The 17049-nt window shown below is 45.8% G+C and overlaps 1 protein-coding gene across 1 annotated transcript in view; it reads right to left on the bottom strand.

Annotated features, from left to right (window-relative positions):
- Nucleotides 1-312: 312 nt before the first annotated feature.
- Nucleotides 313-17049, bottom strand: part of GGT6 (gamma-glutamyltransferase 6) — a 125339-nt gene continuing 108602 nt past the window's right edge. The window contains exon 4 of the mRNA XM_069205889.1: nt 313-7677. Within this exon, the coding sequence (XP_069061990.1) occupies nt 6380-7677 (1298 nt within the window). The 3' untranslated portion in view covers nt 313-6379. The remainder of the gene's footprint in view (nt 7678-17049) is intronic.

Genomic DNA, 17049 nt, shown 5'->3' with positions numbered 1-17049 from the left:
CACCTGTGGGGCATGCGCCTGGTTTTGTAAACCACGCCAGGGTACAAGAGTGAGCCTGGGCTGCTCGCTTCCACACTCCCACCTAAAGTGCTGACAAGGAAGCACTTGGCTTCAATGAGTTCACAGTCGTTTCTGAAGCCTGGCATTCCAGGGAGAGCAGAAATACTTTAAAAAAAGATGCCCAAGTTATCTACGCTCCAAATAGCTCAGTATTAATTGAAAGGCACTGTCCACCAGGGGTAAGATGAGAGCTCAAGAGGAAAATAAAGAATACATTCAAATAAACAGAAAACACTATTTCATTTAGGAAAGGTCACTTTTACTTTGGATAGTACATGGGACAATTTTGCAAAGCTTTGGCTTCCTCTGCAAGCAGAAGAGTTGGCCTGAGATCAGGGGGTGTTTGAGTCAAACAAGTCATGAACTGAAGTGTTACAGCTGGTAAATTCTCTTGGTGTTATCCCCTCAGTGTTACCTTGTCTGGGTCTTGGCTTCACCGCAGAAGGACCGGCTCTGCCAGGACAGAGGACACTTTATAACATGTTCAGGTCACGCAGCGTGCCCAGGGACAGAAAGAAAATCACACACAGCTTCCTTTGAATTTCAGAGGTAGGTATTCATTCAGACATGTTTGACAAGAGCTTGCCCAACAAAGTTCAAAGTGAAAGACATCGCTGTACTGTAAAAACAAACTGCACAGTCACCACAATACAATAAACCCCTTTGATTTGTGTTTAGGAAGGGCATGGATAAAAAGCTGGCCTGGCCCTTGCAGGCCCCCCTTGGCTTTAGCCCTGAGCACACAGTTTTAGTGTCCAGTAGAAGCAATTCCAAGGCTTTGGTGTGTTTCGGAATCTTACCCTCCATATCCCGGTGGACTCGGGTTCAACACTGAGGGGCTTAGTTACAAGCCACACGCACCACCGGTGCGTCATTTTTTATGATGCTCCAGTAGCACCGAGTGCAGACCCATATCTATGAGGCCACGCGAAGCCACTTGGCGTTGGCTTTTCATGGCCTCGTAGATATGGTGTAAGTCAACGCAGCGCATTTTACACTGCGTCAGGGGGGGTTCCATGGGTGTTGCTGTGAGTTTTCCCATGCAACACCCATGGGCTTTGGCACACTCCCGGATTTACAAGGATGTGTACACCTGGGAATACATCAAAATTGTACGTCTCCCAGGGGAGGCTCAACGAGGAGAAATATCTTTATATCTGCTCTTCTCTTCCGCAGCACACATAGAAAGAGGAAATAGCCACCAAGGGTTTTTTTGTGCAGGAAGGTGTCCCTTCCTGCACAAAACAATGCTGCCAATAATGCAGACACCCCTGCACCAAGGTGTAAGGGTGTCTGCACTGGTGGTAGGCAGTGAGCGCTGACGCTGGCTGACAGTGCAGAAAAGTACCATATCTCATAAATACAGTGCATTCCTGCCCTTTCACATTGGCGTAGGCCAGCGCAGCAGAAAGACCTGTGGCACTGCCCTCTGCCAATTCATTGTAAATATGCCGCAAAGTGTGCAAGTGCCAGTAAAACAGGCCAAACCTAGCAACAGCAAACCAAAACCACCATCCGGGGGTACAGCTGGGTACATCTCTGGCAGGTAATTGAAACGGTAACACATTAAATAGAGCTTAGGAGCATAAATAAGTGAATGAACCCCACTGGCCAACCTATCACCCGATAATGCAACAAACCAGAGCACCACTCATAACACCTGTTTACAACAATTTCAAAACCGACAAGGAAGCATCAAAACATACAGAAAATTCACCACCACTCCCCGTTCCAAACAAGAAAAGGCAGGTTTGTGGAGGGAGAACAGAGCCACCCTCTGAATCTCTGCCCATAAAGAACATTTCCAGAGCAGACCTACAGTGACCGCAAATGCTTCTCCTGCCTGACCTGCTCTGGAAGTGAACGCAGGGCTCTTGTCTCCCCAAGCCAGGCGCTTGCGTATAGCGCCCGGTGTTCCTGAACGCACTAGGCGCTAAAGACTCTCTTACAGGACAGGGCACTCCGGGACTTCCTGCAGAGAGCTGATGCCTGTGAAGTGAACACAAAGCGGGAGAAGACCAATCCCACAAGAAGGGACCTGCACTCACCCACTGCTACAGGGAGGGAGAGAGGGAGGGAGGGAGGGAGAGAGGGAGGGAGAAAGGGAGAGAGGGGGGAGAGAGGGAGAAGAAGAGGGAGGGGGAGAAATGGAGAGAGAGAGAGAGAGAGAGAGAGAGAGAGAGAGAGAGGGAGATGGAGAGAGGAGAGAGGGAGAGGGAGAAAGGGAGATGGAGAGAGGGAGATGGAGAGAGAGATATTGATTTCTTGGCCAGTGGAATTATGCGACCGTGCAGCTACAACATTTTTCGCATATAGATTTTCTGCCTTTACTGCATAATTCATCTGCTGCATAGTCTACAGATTTTAACCAAAAAAATGAGTCTAGCCCAAACGGTTCAAAAGTTTCATAAAACACAGCACACATGTTCCAATGCAGTTGAAGGCGCTTTGCAAAGGTTGACTGGTCACCTTACTATTGCCTATTGTTCTATTTAGGTGTTAATCTGGTACTAATGAGCTACATCCTATTCCCCAGACAGTGTTAACAACTGTAACCGAAGAAAATAATGAAGTAATACTGTAATAAAATGTGCCACATTTTGCTGCATAATTTGCCTTTTCTTGCTGTACGATTTACTCAACACTGCGGCACAATTTAGCCCTTACCTGTTGCACAGTTGTGGTGGCCCTGTCTAAAGCGCAGTATTAATCACAGGGAAGGTAAGTACTTCGCTCAAGAGTATATAGAGCTCAGATTTTCTTCCTCTAGAGCACCCTCATGCAGAAGGGAGCCTGCGCAAATATGGTGTGTGGCAAAGGTCACTTCACTTGACGTAAGATACAAGAAACCTAGTGACTCATAGCCCACAGCGGACACACACCCTCTAACCTGTACAGGAGGGCGCACGTGTCCTGTTTTAGGTGTGAACATGGGCTCGCAAGTCACCCTCATGCATGCTCCTGGCAGGCAGAAATATCCAAAATCTTCTACAACTTGTCATATAAACTTGTATCTCCACCGGTTGGGTGCACGGCTTCAAGGCAGGCGCACCATACTGTCCCGAGAAAAGGCTCCAGCTCGACTGGCTGCCATGCTCTGGTCTTTATTCACTAACCAAAGGGGTCAGGATGCAGACAGGGCAAGTAAAAGGGAAATCCAGACTAATTACACACCTTGGCTGATCCTCTAAGCCGAGCCACAGGTGAGAGCAATCGCACTCAATCAGCGATCACGCGCAGCATCGTACGCACTTATCGGGCTCTTGCAGTCCGACGTCACTACGTCAAGTGAGATGTCCTTGTAATGGGCTAGCGCCTCGCTTCAGGACTGCAGGAGGCACTTCTGCCCTCACTAGACGCAACACAAAAATGACCCACCATCTTACCTGGGAGTTGTCCATAATAAGCAGGGCCAGTTGAATTATGTGACAGGAGAGGGCCAAATTATGTGGCAATGTTGAGTAAAGTATAGAGCAAAAAAAGGCAAATTATGCAGTACACAATGTGACACATTTTGCAACACTATTACTTACTTATTTCATCATTTGTACACTTGGTAACACTGTCTGGGCACTGGCTGCACCTCTTTAGTACCATTTTAATTCCCAAATATAGCAATAAGCAACAAAAAGGTGACAAGTCCAGCTTTGCAAAGGGCCTTCCACTGCACGGCAACACATGTTGCTGATTTTTAGTGACTCATGAACAATTTGAGCTAGAAACAAAATCTTTTGTATTAAAATCTGCAGATTATGCAGCAAATGCGGCAAGTCTATAATTATGCAAGAATTGCCACAGCAGCACAATCACATAATTCCAGTGGCCCTGGCAATAGGTAATGCAATGGCAGTGAGGACGTATGAGCCAGTGTGAGGGGGGGAACCCATCCTGCGTCTACTGACGCTAACAGTGTCTTATATCTTACTTACTGGCTTGATTAACGTCGAGTTGTATCTCATTGACCACTTTTTGCTCTTCGGAAAGTCCCTGGATCTGGGTGTCCATGGGGTGCTTCACCTTCTGGGTCTGTGAACAAGGTGCCGTGGACGCAGGTGGCTTAGGGGAATCTGCCCAAAGGATGCTCAACACTAGCTTAATGATAGACCTGCCAGGAACTCAAGCCTTCTGTTCCACCTCCTAAAGAAACCAGTCCATGCGTGGGGTCCCCAAGACAACATCTTCCGTCTACTGCCTCCGCAGCTGGGTGCCGAGGACCACAGGGCTGCAGTGGGGCCTGGTCACAGGCCAGCTCTTCACTCAACAAGTTACTGCCTGCAGTTGTTTAGAACACACACTTGTTTTATCCTCGGACATTTTCCTGTAGGCATCCTGCCAAAAGAGACCTGAAGACACTACGCTACAGATCCGAAGGGTTATTCTTTCATCCGGACAGACATACAACACACACTACATCAAGAACCTCAAAGGGCCTACAGGAATCCTACAGAAAGACTTCCAGGCTGGAGAGGTGATCTCCATGGCTGCCATCTGAGTTTGGCTGGGAGGAGGGTTAATTTCTCATTCTTTGGTTAAACTTAAACCTTCAGAGCTGCTACCACCAAACCAGAATGGTGGACAAACCTGGAAAAACATCTGACCCACAGGTAAGCCTTAATCCAGGCCAGGCCTGAGCTGAGCACTAGGCTGAGGGAATACAACATATGGAAAAGGAAGAATCGAAATGAGATGTGGTACCCTCAGGTTTACAAGGGAGGGTACAGTCTTTGTAACTACTTCCACAAGCAGCTTCAGCATACGACAATACTACATTGCATCCAGTGCCACGTTTACACCGCTGTGTCATACCGCCGTCCACAAGGGTTGAGAATATACAAGGTGCATATGCTACTCACCTAAGATAAATATATTTACAATGAATGTAAACTTGTGCATAGTCATTGGGCATCCTGCCACTCGGGCATGGTTCTGAATCTCATGGAAACAGCCTATATCTTCCTGTGCAGATGGTCTGAAGAGATCCCTTTAATGCCCAAGCTGCTGAACCTGGGCACCAAGGTTTTAATGCTGATGCTGGCACTTTAATCAAAATGGTAGGAGTCTGGATAAGCCGCTGCCTGTGACTCAAACTGTAGACAGATGCTACAATATATTATGATATAAATATGTATCGAACAACGTGCAATGTGATGTTCTTCTTATACGTCTCTAGCCCATTGTTCTGATCACATTCTAAATTTTGCAATCAGGGCCGGGCTGCCCATACTGGGCATTGGGCGTTTACCAGGGAGGCTGGAAGGGTCGGTCCGGTTTTGTTACAGGGGGGTCAGTCTTGCAATGGTGCTGCAATAACAGCCTCCCAGTAACAAAAGCAGCAAGCCAGCATAATCCACTCACTTTCACTTCCAGCCTCCCTGGGGTAGCCAGTGCGTCACACTTGCACTCTACGCTGTATTTGGGGGGGGCTGGTGTGACAAACGGCCAGGGCTGCTTTGGGTTCCCAGTCTGGCCCTGTCTGTGATCTGGTCCCCAATGGACTACATGATCTGTGCATAGCCTCTGTGGCTGAACAACTCCTGCTGCAATTAAATTCTCTCTGTGAAGGTTTAGGTAATCCTCAAACACCTACAATGAAAAATAAACAATATGGATTTTAAATGATTCCACTTGTTTGCATCATGTTTTATACAAACACTGCACCACTGTTCCATGCAGCCATTGCTGACGAGTACATTCATCGGAAGTCTTTGGCCTTCTATCTGTGACGCAGTGAGTAGTTGTGGTTTTGTGGGTAGGTGACACATCCAAGTGATCGCTCTACTTATCTGGTCCCCTCAGGGCAAGGGCCCTGATATCAGGACCACCTCACTTAACCTTCTTCAAACTCATTTACAACAGCTGACCAACTGAAAGTGCTTAGTAACAATGATAGCACTTCTTCAAACAGCAGGGAGACGTAGGTGACAGAGATCTCATTGCATGTTCAGCTATCTGTAGCTCACACTGGGGGGGGGGAGAAAGAGAACTTCCCAACACTGCTAACCTTGAGAACAATAAGGGTTATTCATTTGTCCAATAGTTGCTTTGAACTATTCTAAATGTACCCCCTCCCTTGGGAAAGGAACCCTTTTGCAAGTCAGTGGTAACACAAATTGGATCGATTGTAAGGTGGACTTTCCACCTTCACAGAAGTCAGCATCTAGAGGCACAAAGCCTCATCTCCTTTTAAAAGCCATACTCTGTGTAAGTTGAGCAAATTTTTTACATTTGTTCTGCCAAGAACATATAATGTTCAGCTGCAAGACTTGAATACATGGGCTTTGGAGTTCAGAATCCATTCAATGAACGCCCCACGTTCTATTTAGAGCCCATCAAAGTGACAGCAGGCAGTCGGGGACCCAAAGGCACGCACATGTTCTGCATGGGACTCGACCACCAGGACCGGTGTGGACACATCAGTCCTATTTAACACTGTGACCTCTGGTTCTTTCTCGAACCGGCTCAAGGAAACCTCAGACAAGTTGGAAAAGCCGGAGATGAAGGAATGGAGAACACCGTCCACTGCAATGTCAACGTCCAGAAGAGGTCCACTTGTCAGCTCTGTTAGGGGTTTCTCAAAGTAGATGTGCTTTATGATGCTTTGAGCAACAGCAATGGGGACAGAGCTCGCCCCTGTTGCTGCCAATCCTAGAACATCATCTTCATCATTAGGTTTGACCACCACAGGACACGCCCAGAAGAGGGTGCCCAAGCCTAAAATAAAGTCGCTAAGCAGGATCCCTGTGGACGGAGAAATAAACCTGGAACCAAAGGAGCTGTTGAGTGAAATGGAGATTAGAAGAGTGTTGCCATGACTATCCGCTGAAGCAATATGGGTGCCTACATTAGCAAAGCTCAAACTCGCTACGTCCTTTGCTGATACCGGCTGCCCTGAAGAGTTGGAAGTCCCAGCATGCAGAATGTCTCCCAGGCCAGTGGCATAACCATGGTTTGAAGAATTTAGTATGTGCAGAAAAGTGCCAACTGTGCTTTGCTCACCATCAACGCTTGTCACAGAGAGCTTCCTTCTGTTCACTTGCTTTAAAATATCACCAAGGATATTTCCAGATGCTGGGGGTGGAGCTGCGTAAAGGTGGAACCCATCCAACTTGAAGGACAAGGGATTTTCAAACTCCACGGTGGATGCTTTGATGGCGTCTGTGAACAACATTCTTTCAGAAGGAGAAAGGCCTACCGAAGAAAGGTCTTCAGAGAGGTGCTGTAGTACATCCTCAGATAGGGCTCCTCCTTTCATCATGGTTGTTGATGACTGAAGAATTTCAGCAAGCTTTGGGTTAGCTGAAACAACACCTTCCTCTTTCAAGCTGCCATTGGTGTAGCAGAACCACTCACGGAGGCTGGAGGACTTCACCTGGTCTTCATTCTCCTGTAAAGCTCTTGCAAGGATGCTGTCAATTTTAAAGCCTTCTTCTGCCAACTGCATGGGCATGGTGAGGAGTTTGGGCCAATCCAGGACACCATACTGTTGGTGAATTACCGAGAGGCCTTGCAACACTACGGGGATTCCAAAACGCCTGGACGGTGACTGGGTAGGCATAGCATTAAGCGCCCTCACGTGGCCAGATGTGCTGTTGTAGTAAATGGCGGAAAAGACTCCTCCTGCAAACAAAGAAGAGACAATTATGAATGAACTGTTTAAAGGTATACGATCTCCATATCTTTCTACAACTTCTCCGCCCATTTTCAGACAAAACAGCCAGTATAGGATTGGACATGCAGGGCAGAATTCATAAAGTCATGATAACGAAAGCAGGAAAATTACTCCAGCATGACTACTCCTATGTTTGGAGTAAATTTCTGACTTTCATTGAACTCACAAAGACTCCTAGGCAGATTCCTGAAAATGTACACATGAAGAATGTACAACAGGTGGAAAACTTTGCATGCAGATATTTGCCACAATGGAGTAAAACTTCACTGTCTGTAAAAAGCACCTCATGTTCCAGATACATTAAATCTAAGCAAAGACTTTATCCCTTTTGTACTGAACATTTTTCAGCACCTTATCTATTCTGAAATAACTGGCTAACAGCAGTTTCACAAGTTCTTCAAACAACACTTCATCTTTCATTGTGAATTCAGTTGCCACTGTTCTATTGAGTGGAATGTTACCCTACTTATAAAGAAGTCCATGCTGGAGACCTGTGATCCTTCCTGTTGTAAATCGGTATTCCCCTATACCCTCTAAGCATCCACGTCTTACTGCCTCCAGGCAAGTTTGTCCCACTTTAAACAATTAGTTTCAGTAGTAGTTATGGGCAGTCTTAGAGTGCTGGAAAATGGGGGAGGGGCGGATGCATTTATCCTGCTGAAGGGATTAAGAAGTCAATCAAATTGTGTGCAGACTAGTGACCAGTTTCCTATTTTGTGATATGACCTATGTACTAATAGATTGCGTCAAAAAATCACCAATCTCAGTGGGTTGCAGAACAACCGCCCTCATGAATATTAATGAGATAACTTACTACTTGCAATCTCTTATGATTGGCTACAAACACTGGGAGAGTCACCTGCAAGGAAGAGCAGGCCACCATCCTTGTGTTGGCATTCCAAAATGGACCACATTTTTTAAAAGCAGCCTGTGTTCTTTAAAAGAGCTGGTGCTGCTTTAAACACACACACACACACACACACACACGAAAAAATGTTTTGTCTTTGTTAAAATATCAGGAGAGCAGGCAGTGGTCTCCTGGACCCATTTTCAAAAGGAGAAGCTGTTCAAAGGGGACAATTTCCTGTATGTGAATCAGTTCCCACCGCCTTTGAGGAGGGGGTTACAGGTCAGTGGTTTGCCGTTGATACATCTCACGGCAACTCACAATTATTAGGAAGCGCCCTTTTCACGTCCTAGCCTTACTGCCATTTGGCATGTGTTGATAAACCTCTTGGGAGGATGTATGTCAAAATAACGATTGGCATTTGTAACGACTGCCTTTACAATGAGTTTTGAACAACAACACAGTCTTTACAACACAAGTCTTTACAACAATTATTTTTAATTGATTATGCCTGCACAATGAATGTCTTTACCATGAAAATGTCAGTATTTTACAGATAAGTATAAACCCTTTATTAAATATATCTATATGTGTATAATGGATTTATACTTATAAATTACCTACATTTCTGTTGTAAAAGCATACATGGTAAAGCATACTTGTACAATTAACAGGTAAGTATAAACTCACACATATATATATATATATATATATATATATATATATATATATATATATATCCCACTTACCCACAACCCCTAAACCGTAAAAACACCCTTGACACCCATAAACTCATACCCACCCTAAACCCTAAAATTACCCCTGCCACTCAAAAACCCATGCCGACCCTAAACAGTAAAAATTTCCTTGCGACCCAAAATCTCATAGCAATCCTATAGCCTAAAAATACCCTTGCCACCCAAAATCCCATACACCCACTAATCTCCAAAAATATCCCTGCCATCCCACAACCTACACCCATCCTAAACCCTAAAATTACCCTTGCCACCTAAACCCCCCCTGAAAAAACCCCTAAAATACACCCACCCTAAAATTACAATTGCCACCTAAAAACCAATACCCACCCTAAACTCCAAAAAAAAAAAAAAAAAAAAACCCTCACACCCAAAAACCCATGCCCACCCAAAACCCTAAAATTACCGTTGCCACTAAAAAGCCCATACCCTCCCCAAACCCTAAAATCATCCTTGGCACCCAAAAACGCACACCCAACCTAAACACTAAAATTACCCTTGCCCCCCAAAAACCTATACCCTCCCCAAACCCTAAAAATGCCCTTGCCACCGAAAAATCTATGCCCACCCTAAACCCTAAAAATTCCATTGCCATCCAAAAACCAACACGCACTCTAAACACTCAAATTACTGTTACCACCCAAAAACCATATATATATATATATATATATATATATATATATATATATATATATAATGTTATATATATAAATATATAGCACTTAATACTTACCTACGAGATACTTACAAATACATGTACATTTTTTACCACGAATATGCCTTTACCATACATGCCTTTATAATGAAATTTGTTGTAAAGGCTTCTGTGGTAAGGTCAGACGTGTGGTAAAGGAATGCGTGGTAAAGGCATAATCGTCGTAAAGTCAGCCAGAGTAAAGGCATCCATGGTAAAGGCATTCATGGTAAAGTCATCCATAGTAAAGGAATCTGTGGTCAAGGCCTACTTGTCGTAAAGGCATCGGTGGTGAAGGCATGCGTGGTCAAGGCAAGCGTGGTCAAGGCATACTCATCATAAAGGCATGCGTGGTAAGGGCATGCATGGTCAAGGCATGCGTGGTCAAGGCATGCGTGGTCAAGGCATGCGTGGTCAAGGCATGCGTGGTCAAGGCATGCGTGGTCAAGGCATGCGTGGTCAAGGCATCTGTGGTAAAGGCATACTCATCATAAAGGCATGCGTGGTAAGGGCATGCGTGGTGAAGGCATCCATGGTAAAGGCATACTCGTGGTAAAGGCATACTCATGTTAAAGGCATCCATGGTAAAGGTGCATGTGTGGTAAAGGCATGCGTGGTAAAGGTATCCGTGGTAAAGGCATGCGTGGTAAAATATTTTGTTGTTAAGAATGGTTGTCAAGACTTTTTCGTTGTTAAGACTGTTTTGTTGTAAAGGCTTCCGTGGTTCCGCTTTCGTTAATGACACTGTTTTCCCTTTTGGCAACCAGAAAGGCTGCTTTAAATCGCTACAGGGGTTTTGTGAATAATAAAATGTAATTCTTTGGTTCTAAACCATGATTTAGAAAATCGCATGATTTATTGTTCAGGACACCTTAGGACCTCTAGCTCCAGGTGTCCAGGCAGCGTCTGGATGATGCTTTAAGTCCAACAACTACAAGATTTCATTTCATCCTGCAGTTTACTGTAGACATTCTTTAGTTCCACTGTCTCATAAACACTTTCTTGGCTGGGCTGATTTGGGTATTTACCTTTCTATCCAATGTCTAAGCCTGTCGCGTAGGTTCTCATTATTCTAATGAGGCTACTGGATTCAGGAGACAGGATCACATGGATGGTGGGTCCTGTGAGAAAGTAGCCTCTTTCTAGACAAACAGGCCAAAAATGGGGGTAACCATGCTAGGAAGAGGCTACTTTCTCACACTGTGTCCTACAAAGACATCTTATCCTGGAACTGTAAGCGGTACAGTGGGACATAGGAGATGGGTAGCGTTGAGTCAAAGGTCTGGACGCTAGGGAAGCTCAAGCTTTTGGTTGGTATAAGGTGGAGCCCAGGGCACCTCCAAGCGGAAACAGCATGTTCTAGGAGGAAGTTTGATGGCATTAGTAGGGGATCTGGGTTTGAAATTCAGAGGAAGGCTGTTCTAGTGGTGGAATTAAAGGATGGAACAGGATATGAGCAATAATTGGCCTATGGGGCCTGGCCACAGGAGCTCGGCAGACGACGTTTTCTTGTGGTGCAGCCGAAAAGCCGGGATTTAAAAATAGGATTGGAAGTGAGAAGAAGCATCTCTTTTTTTCCACCTACAGTCATCCACCCAGTAATGGTAGTCTGGGGGTAAAATCAGGAGATTTAAAAATATGCATCTGGTGAAGTTAGGGCCATTGCACACAAGTTCAAAGGGTGAGATCCACAAACAATAGATGACTCCGCTGCTCAGCTGAGTGGAGTAAGAGAAGTCCAGATCAAAACATGCACCGTCGCCATGATGGTGAAGGAGGAGTAAAGAGGCATCTCGTGTCAAGCAAGACTCCAACGTTTAGGATGGACAAGTCAGCCATAATGATGTCCAGGTTTATAGGTTGGGGGATGATGTATTAGTATTACAACTGTCACAGAGAGGGAGATGCATCCCGGAGAGCAGACCTTCTGGCACAGGGGTCCAGTCCTCCAGCAGAACTGGACTCAGCAGGGCCCACAAATGAATAGGCTAAATCCTTGAAATAGCTTAGTAATTTGGTCACTAAAAATCAAGCGGCAAAACATGAAGGCAAGTTCCAGCGTGTACACAGTCAGGTGGAGATCTCCACATAGTAAAGTATAGTGAAAAGTAAAAAAGTTTATTAAAGTTTGAAAAAGTGTTTGTAAAAATATTGCTACATTGTATAATGTTGTAAATTAATTGCATATGTTCATTTTAAATGTACAACTAAAGAGAACACCACAATATTATTTTAATTTTGAATTTAAAAGTACATTATTTAAAGTTTAACTTAAAAATGTAAAAAAGTATTATGCATTAATAAATATTACAAAGGGATGCCTAAAGTTATTTAAAAATAGTGCTATCCTGTTTTAAGAACATTTTTTAATTATTTTTTTTAAATGGAAAAACGTTATTCAAATATGTTATAATTAAATAAAAATATGTACTATTTTAAAACATTTTGTTTAACATTAAATTATGTTTATTATATTTTTTAGTATGTCATGTCATTTGGTTTACATTAACAATATTTCCTAAGGGAGTTACGCTTAAGCCCTGGCTCCATTATTTTGCGTGGGAGGGGTTATCACTACTTGTGGCTGGCCATTTGAGGAATACTGTTTTTTTTAGTTATTTTTTTTAGAATTAGTAACTCAGATTAAAATTTGATTCCACCCCCTTTTTCAGGGGGAGGTGGGGTACAAGGCTACACTTTTCAGTACCTTTACTCTCGGATTTTCTGAATAACCAGGAGTATTAAAGCTTTTCAAGAGTGTACTAGGCGGCGTACGCGTCTGCGTATTGTAGCAAGCGCTGTTATTTAGCAGGGCTGCCAGGAGGGGGCGAAGTTGGGGCAGAGTCAAATGGACAGTTAAGTAGGTGCTTTGAGTCTTGTGGACGTGTCTATGCTATGAGTTGACTAGTTAGGGACCTATGCACTGTGGTCCATGCACAAGACATCCAGCCCATGCACAGTACCTTGCACCATTACTTGGCATCAAGTGTAAAGGGAAATGGAAGTGGCCATGACTAGTCTTGGCTTTCTAATCTGCAGTGGTGAAGGAGCGATAGATAATCTTTTCACGACTTTACTGTAGTGCGCGCCCTATGACAAATAATGTCACAACAAAGCTTACTGTGGTGAAAGTCACTAAGTTAAGCTCTTTGTGATGAGATTTTACGTCAGCAGATCAACCTCCAGAGTGGGCAATTCAGCCCTTCATCCTTCTGAGGTCACCAGGGTGAGTGGCAGCTTACACCAGGACAAACATTAGTGTATTTGCTTGTTGAATGCACTATTTAAAGTGCTTTGTACGAGGTTCTATAAAAGTACATGTTTAATACAATAATGATTTATTCTCTGCACTGTATGTTTTTTCACCAGGAATAAATGGACCCCAGGGGTGTGTCGAGCTTGTTTTCAACACTATGAAACTACTACAATACTTCACGAGAATTCCTCCAAAACTGGCTGTGACACACGTGAGTCTAGAAGAAGACTGTGTTGCAATATAAACAAATTGGCCCTTTTTCTCAAAGATTTGCTAGGGCAATACCACCTCAGCTTAACCACCCTAGGTAAAGCCCCCTTGCCTGATTCACTCACTTGAGCTCTGGTTGGCTATTCCAGCTCTACTATGTCACTGGTTGCCAGGCGACTGCACTATGTAAGCACAGCTGAATGACATACAAGGGCATAACTAATGAACCCGAAGAGATGCATATCTTATGACAACAGAGACCTTCTGGGTCCCCATCACTGACAGCCATGATACTGCCACAGGCAGGGGTAACAATCCACCATTGTTCCAGCACTGGGTTTTCAATGAACAAACAAGGGACCGATGTCTTAAAATAGAGCTGAAGGGACTAAGACGACATGAAAATGAGGATTCATGAAGAGACTGGCTGAGACAGGACACATGACCGAGAGGCAACGGGTGGTCCAGCGACCTTAACCAAAGATGCTAGGACGGAACATATGCATAACTGTAACAAACTGAACTCTGCCCTTTCCAAGGCCCGTGTGCCCGTAGATCAGACCATCACAATGTTTGTTACATTCTTGGACTTGTGGGATTGAATTTAGAATGAAAGTGACAGAGCAAATAAAAACACTTGGACTGGACCAGCTGTTCATGCATGAAGCTGTGAAGCTTGACAGCTTGGGTCAAATCCAGCAACTAAGTCATTGGAACTGAGCTACTGACAATTACCATGTGGCAGCCACCTTGTAAGGCATCTTAGCCAGAAGTTATGCTGGACCAGCATGTGTTTGCATGTTTAACATGTAAGAGTATCAGGTGATCCCATGTCACCAAGGATGCAATGCCCACATGCTGCACCTTCCTTAATACAGAGTGACCAGGTGTAGGAAAGTACCATCTTGCCTGGCATGTTACCCCCATATTTCACTGTATATATGTTGTTTTAGTTGTATGTGTCACTGGGACCCTGCCAGCCAGGGCCCCAGTGCTCATAAGTGTGCCCTGTATGTGTTACCTGTGTTATGACTAACTGTCTCACTGAGGCTCTGCTATTCAGAACCTCAGTGGTTATGCTCTCTCATTTCTTTCCAAATTGTCACTAACAGGCTAGTGACCAATTTCACCAATTTACATTGGCATACTGGAACACCCTTATAATTCCCTAGTATATGGTACTGAGGTACCCAGGGTATTGGGGTTCCAGGAGATCCCATGGGCTGCAGCATTTCTTGTGCCACCCATTGTGAGAAGGTAGCCTCTTTCTAGCCTTGTTACCCCCACTTTTGGCCTGTTTGTGAGTGTATGTCAGGGTGTTTGTCACTGTTTTCACTGTCTCACTGGGATCCTGATAGCCAGGCCTCAGTGCTCATAGTGAAAACACCATGATTTCAGTATGGTTGTTATGTGTCACTGGGATCCTGCTAGTCAGGACCCCAGTGCTCATAGGTTTGTGGCCTATATGTATGTGTCACTGGGACCCTGTCACACAGGGCCCCAGTGCTCATAGGTGTGCATGTATATGTTCCCTGTGTGGTGCCTAACTGTCTCACTGAGGCTCTGCTAACCAGAACCTCAGTGGTTATGCTCTCTCATTACTTTTAAATTGTCACTAACAGGCTAGTGACCATTTTTACCAATTTACATTGGCTTACTGGAACACCCTTATAATTCCCTAGTATATGGTACTGAGGTACCCAGGGTATTGGGGTTCCAGGAGACCCCTATGGGCTGCAGCATTTCTTTTGCCACCCATAGGGAGCTCTGACAATTCTTACACAGGCCTGCCACTGCAGCCTGAGTGAAATAACGTCCACGGTATTTCACAGCCATTTTACACTGCACTTAAGTAACTTATAAGTCACCTATATGTCTAACCTTTACCTGGTAAAGGTTAGGTGCAAAGTTACTTAGTGTGAGGGCACCCTGGCACTAGCCAAGGTGCCCCCACATTGTTCAGAGCCAATTCCCTGAACTTTGTGAGTGCGGGGACACCATTACACGCGTGCACTACATATAGGTCACTACCTATATGTAGCTTCACCATGGTAACTCCGAATATGGCCATGTAACATGTCTATGATCATGGAATTGCCCCCTCTATACCATCCTGGCATAGTTGGCACAATCCCATGATCCCAGTGGTCTGTAGCACAGACCCTGGTACTGCCAAACTGCCCTTCCTGGGGTTTCACTGCAGCTGCTGCTGCTGCCAACCCCTCAGACAGGCAGCTGCCCTCCTGGGGTCCAGCCAGGCCTGGCGCAGGATGGCAGAACAAAGAACTTCCTCTGAGAGAGGATGTGACACCCTCTCCCTTTGGAAAATGGTGTGAAGGCAGGGGAGGAGTAGCCTCCCCCAGCCTCTGGAAATGCTTTGTTGGGCACAGATGTGCCCAATTCTGCATAAGCCAGTCTACACCGGTTCAGGGACCCCTTAGCCCCTGCTCTGGCGCGAAACTGGACAAAGGAAAGGGGAGTGACCACTCCCCTGACCTGCACCTCCCCTGGGAGGTGTCCAGAGCTCCTCCAGTGTGCTCCAGACCTCTGCCATCTTGGAAACAGAGGTGCTGCTGGCACACTGGACTGCTCTGAGTGGCCAGTGCCACCAGGTGACGTCAGAGACTCCTGCTGATAGGCTCCTTCAGGTGTTAGTAGCCTTTCCTCTCTCCTAGGTAGCCAAACCCTCTTTTCTGGCTATTTAGGGTCTCTGGGGAAACTTTAGATAACGAATGCATGAGCTCAGCCGAGTTCCTCTGCATCTCCCTCTTCACCTTCTGATAAGGAATCGACCGCTGACCGCGCTGGAAGCCTGCAAACCTGCAACATAGTAGCAAAGACGACTACTGCAACTCTGTAACGCTGATCCTGCCGCCTTCTCGACTGTTTTCCTGCTTGTGCATGCTGTGGGGGTAGTCCGCCTCCTCTCTGCACCAGAAGCTCCGAAGAAATCTCCCGTGGGTCGACGGAATCTTCCCCCTGCAACCGCAGGCACCAAAAAGCTGCATCTCCGGTCCCTTGGGTCTCCTCTCAGCACGACGAGCGAGGTCCCTCGAATCCAGCGACACCGTCCAAGTGACCCCCACAGTCCAGTGACTCTTCAGCCCAAGTTTGGTGGAGGTAAGTCCTTGCCTCACCTCGCTGGGCTGCATTGCTGGGAACCGCGACTTTGCAAGCTTCTCCGGCCCCTGTGCACTTCCGGCGGAAATCCTTCGTGCACAGCCAAGCCTGGGTCCACGGCACTCTAACCTGCATTGCACGACTTTCTAAGTTGGTCTCCGGCGACGTGGGACTCCTTTGTGCAACTTCGGCGAGCACCGTTTCACGCATCCTCGTAGTGCCTGTTTCTGGCACTTCCCCGGGTGCTACCTGCTTCAGTGAGGGCTCTTTGTCTTGCTCGACGTCCCCTCTCTCTGCAGGTCCAATTTGCGACCTCCTGGTCCCTCCTGGGCCCCAGCAGCGTCCAAAAACGCCAAACGCACGATTTGCGTGTAGCAAGGCTTGTTGGCGTCCATCCGGCGGGAAAACACTTCTGCACGACTCTCCAAGGCGTGGGGG

This window comes from Pleurodeles waltl, chromosome 1_2 (genome assembly GCF_031143425.1).
Source record: "Pleurodeles waltl isolate 20211129_DDA chromosome 1_2, aPleWal1.hap1.20221129, whole genome shotgun sequence".
Taxonomy (NCBI): domain Eukaryota; kingdom Metazoa; phylum Chordata; class Amphibia; order Caudata; family Salamandridae; genus Pleurodeles; species Pleurodeles waltl.
Note: the sequence above shows the minus strand (reverse complement) of the source record. Positions and strands in the feature narration are given on the sequence as shown.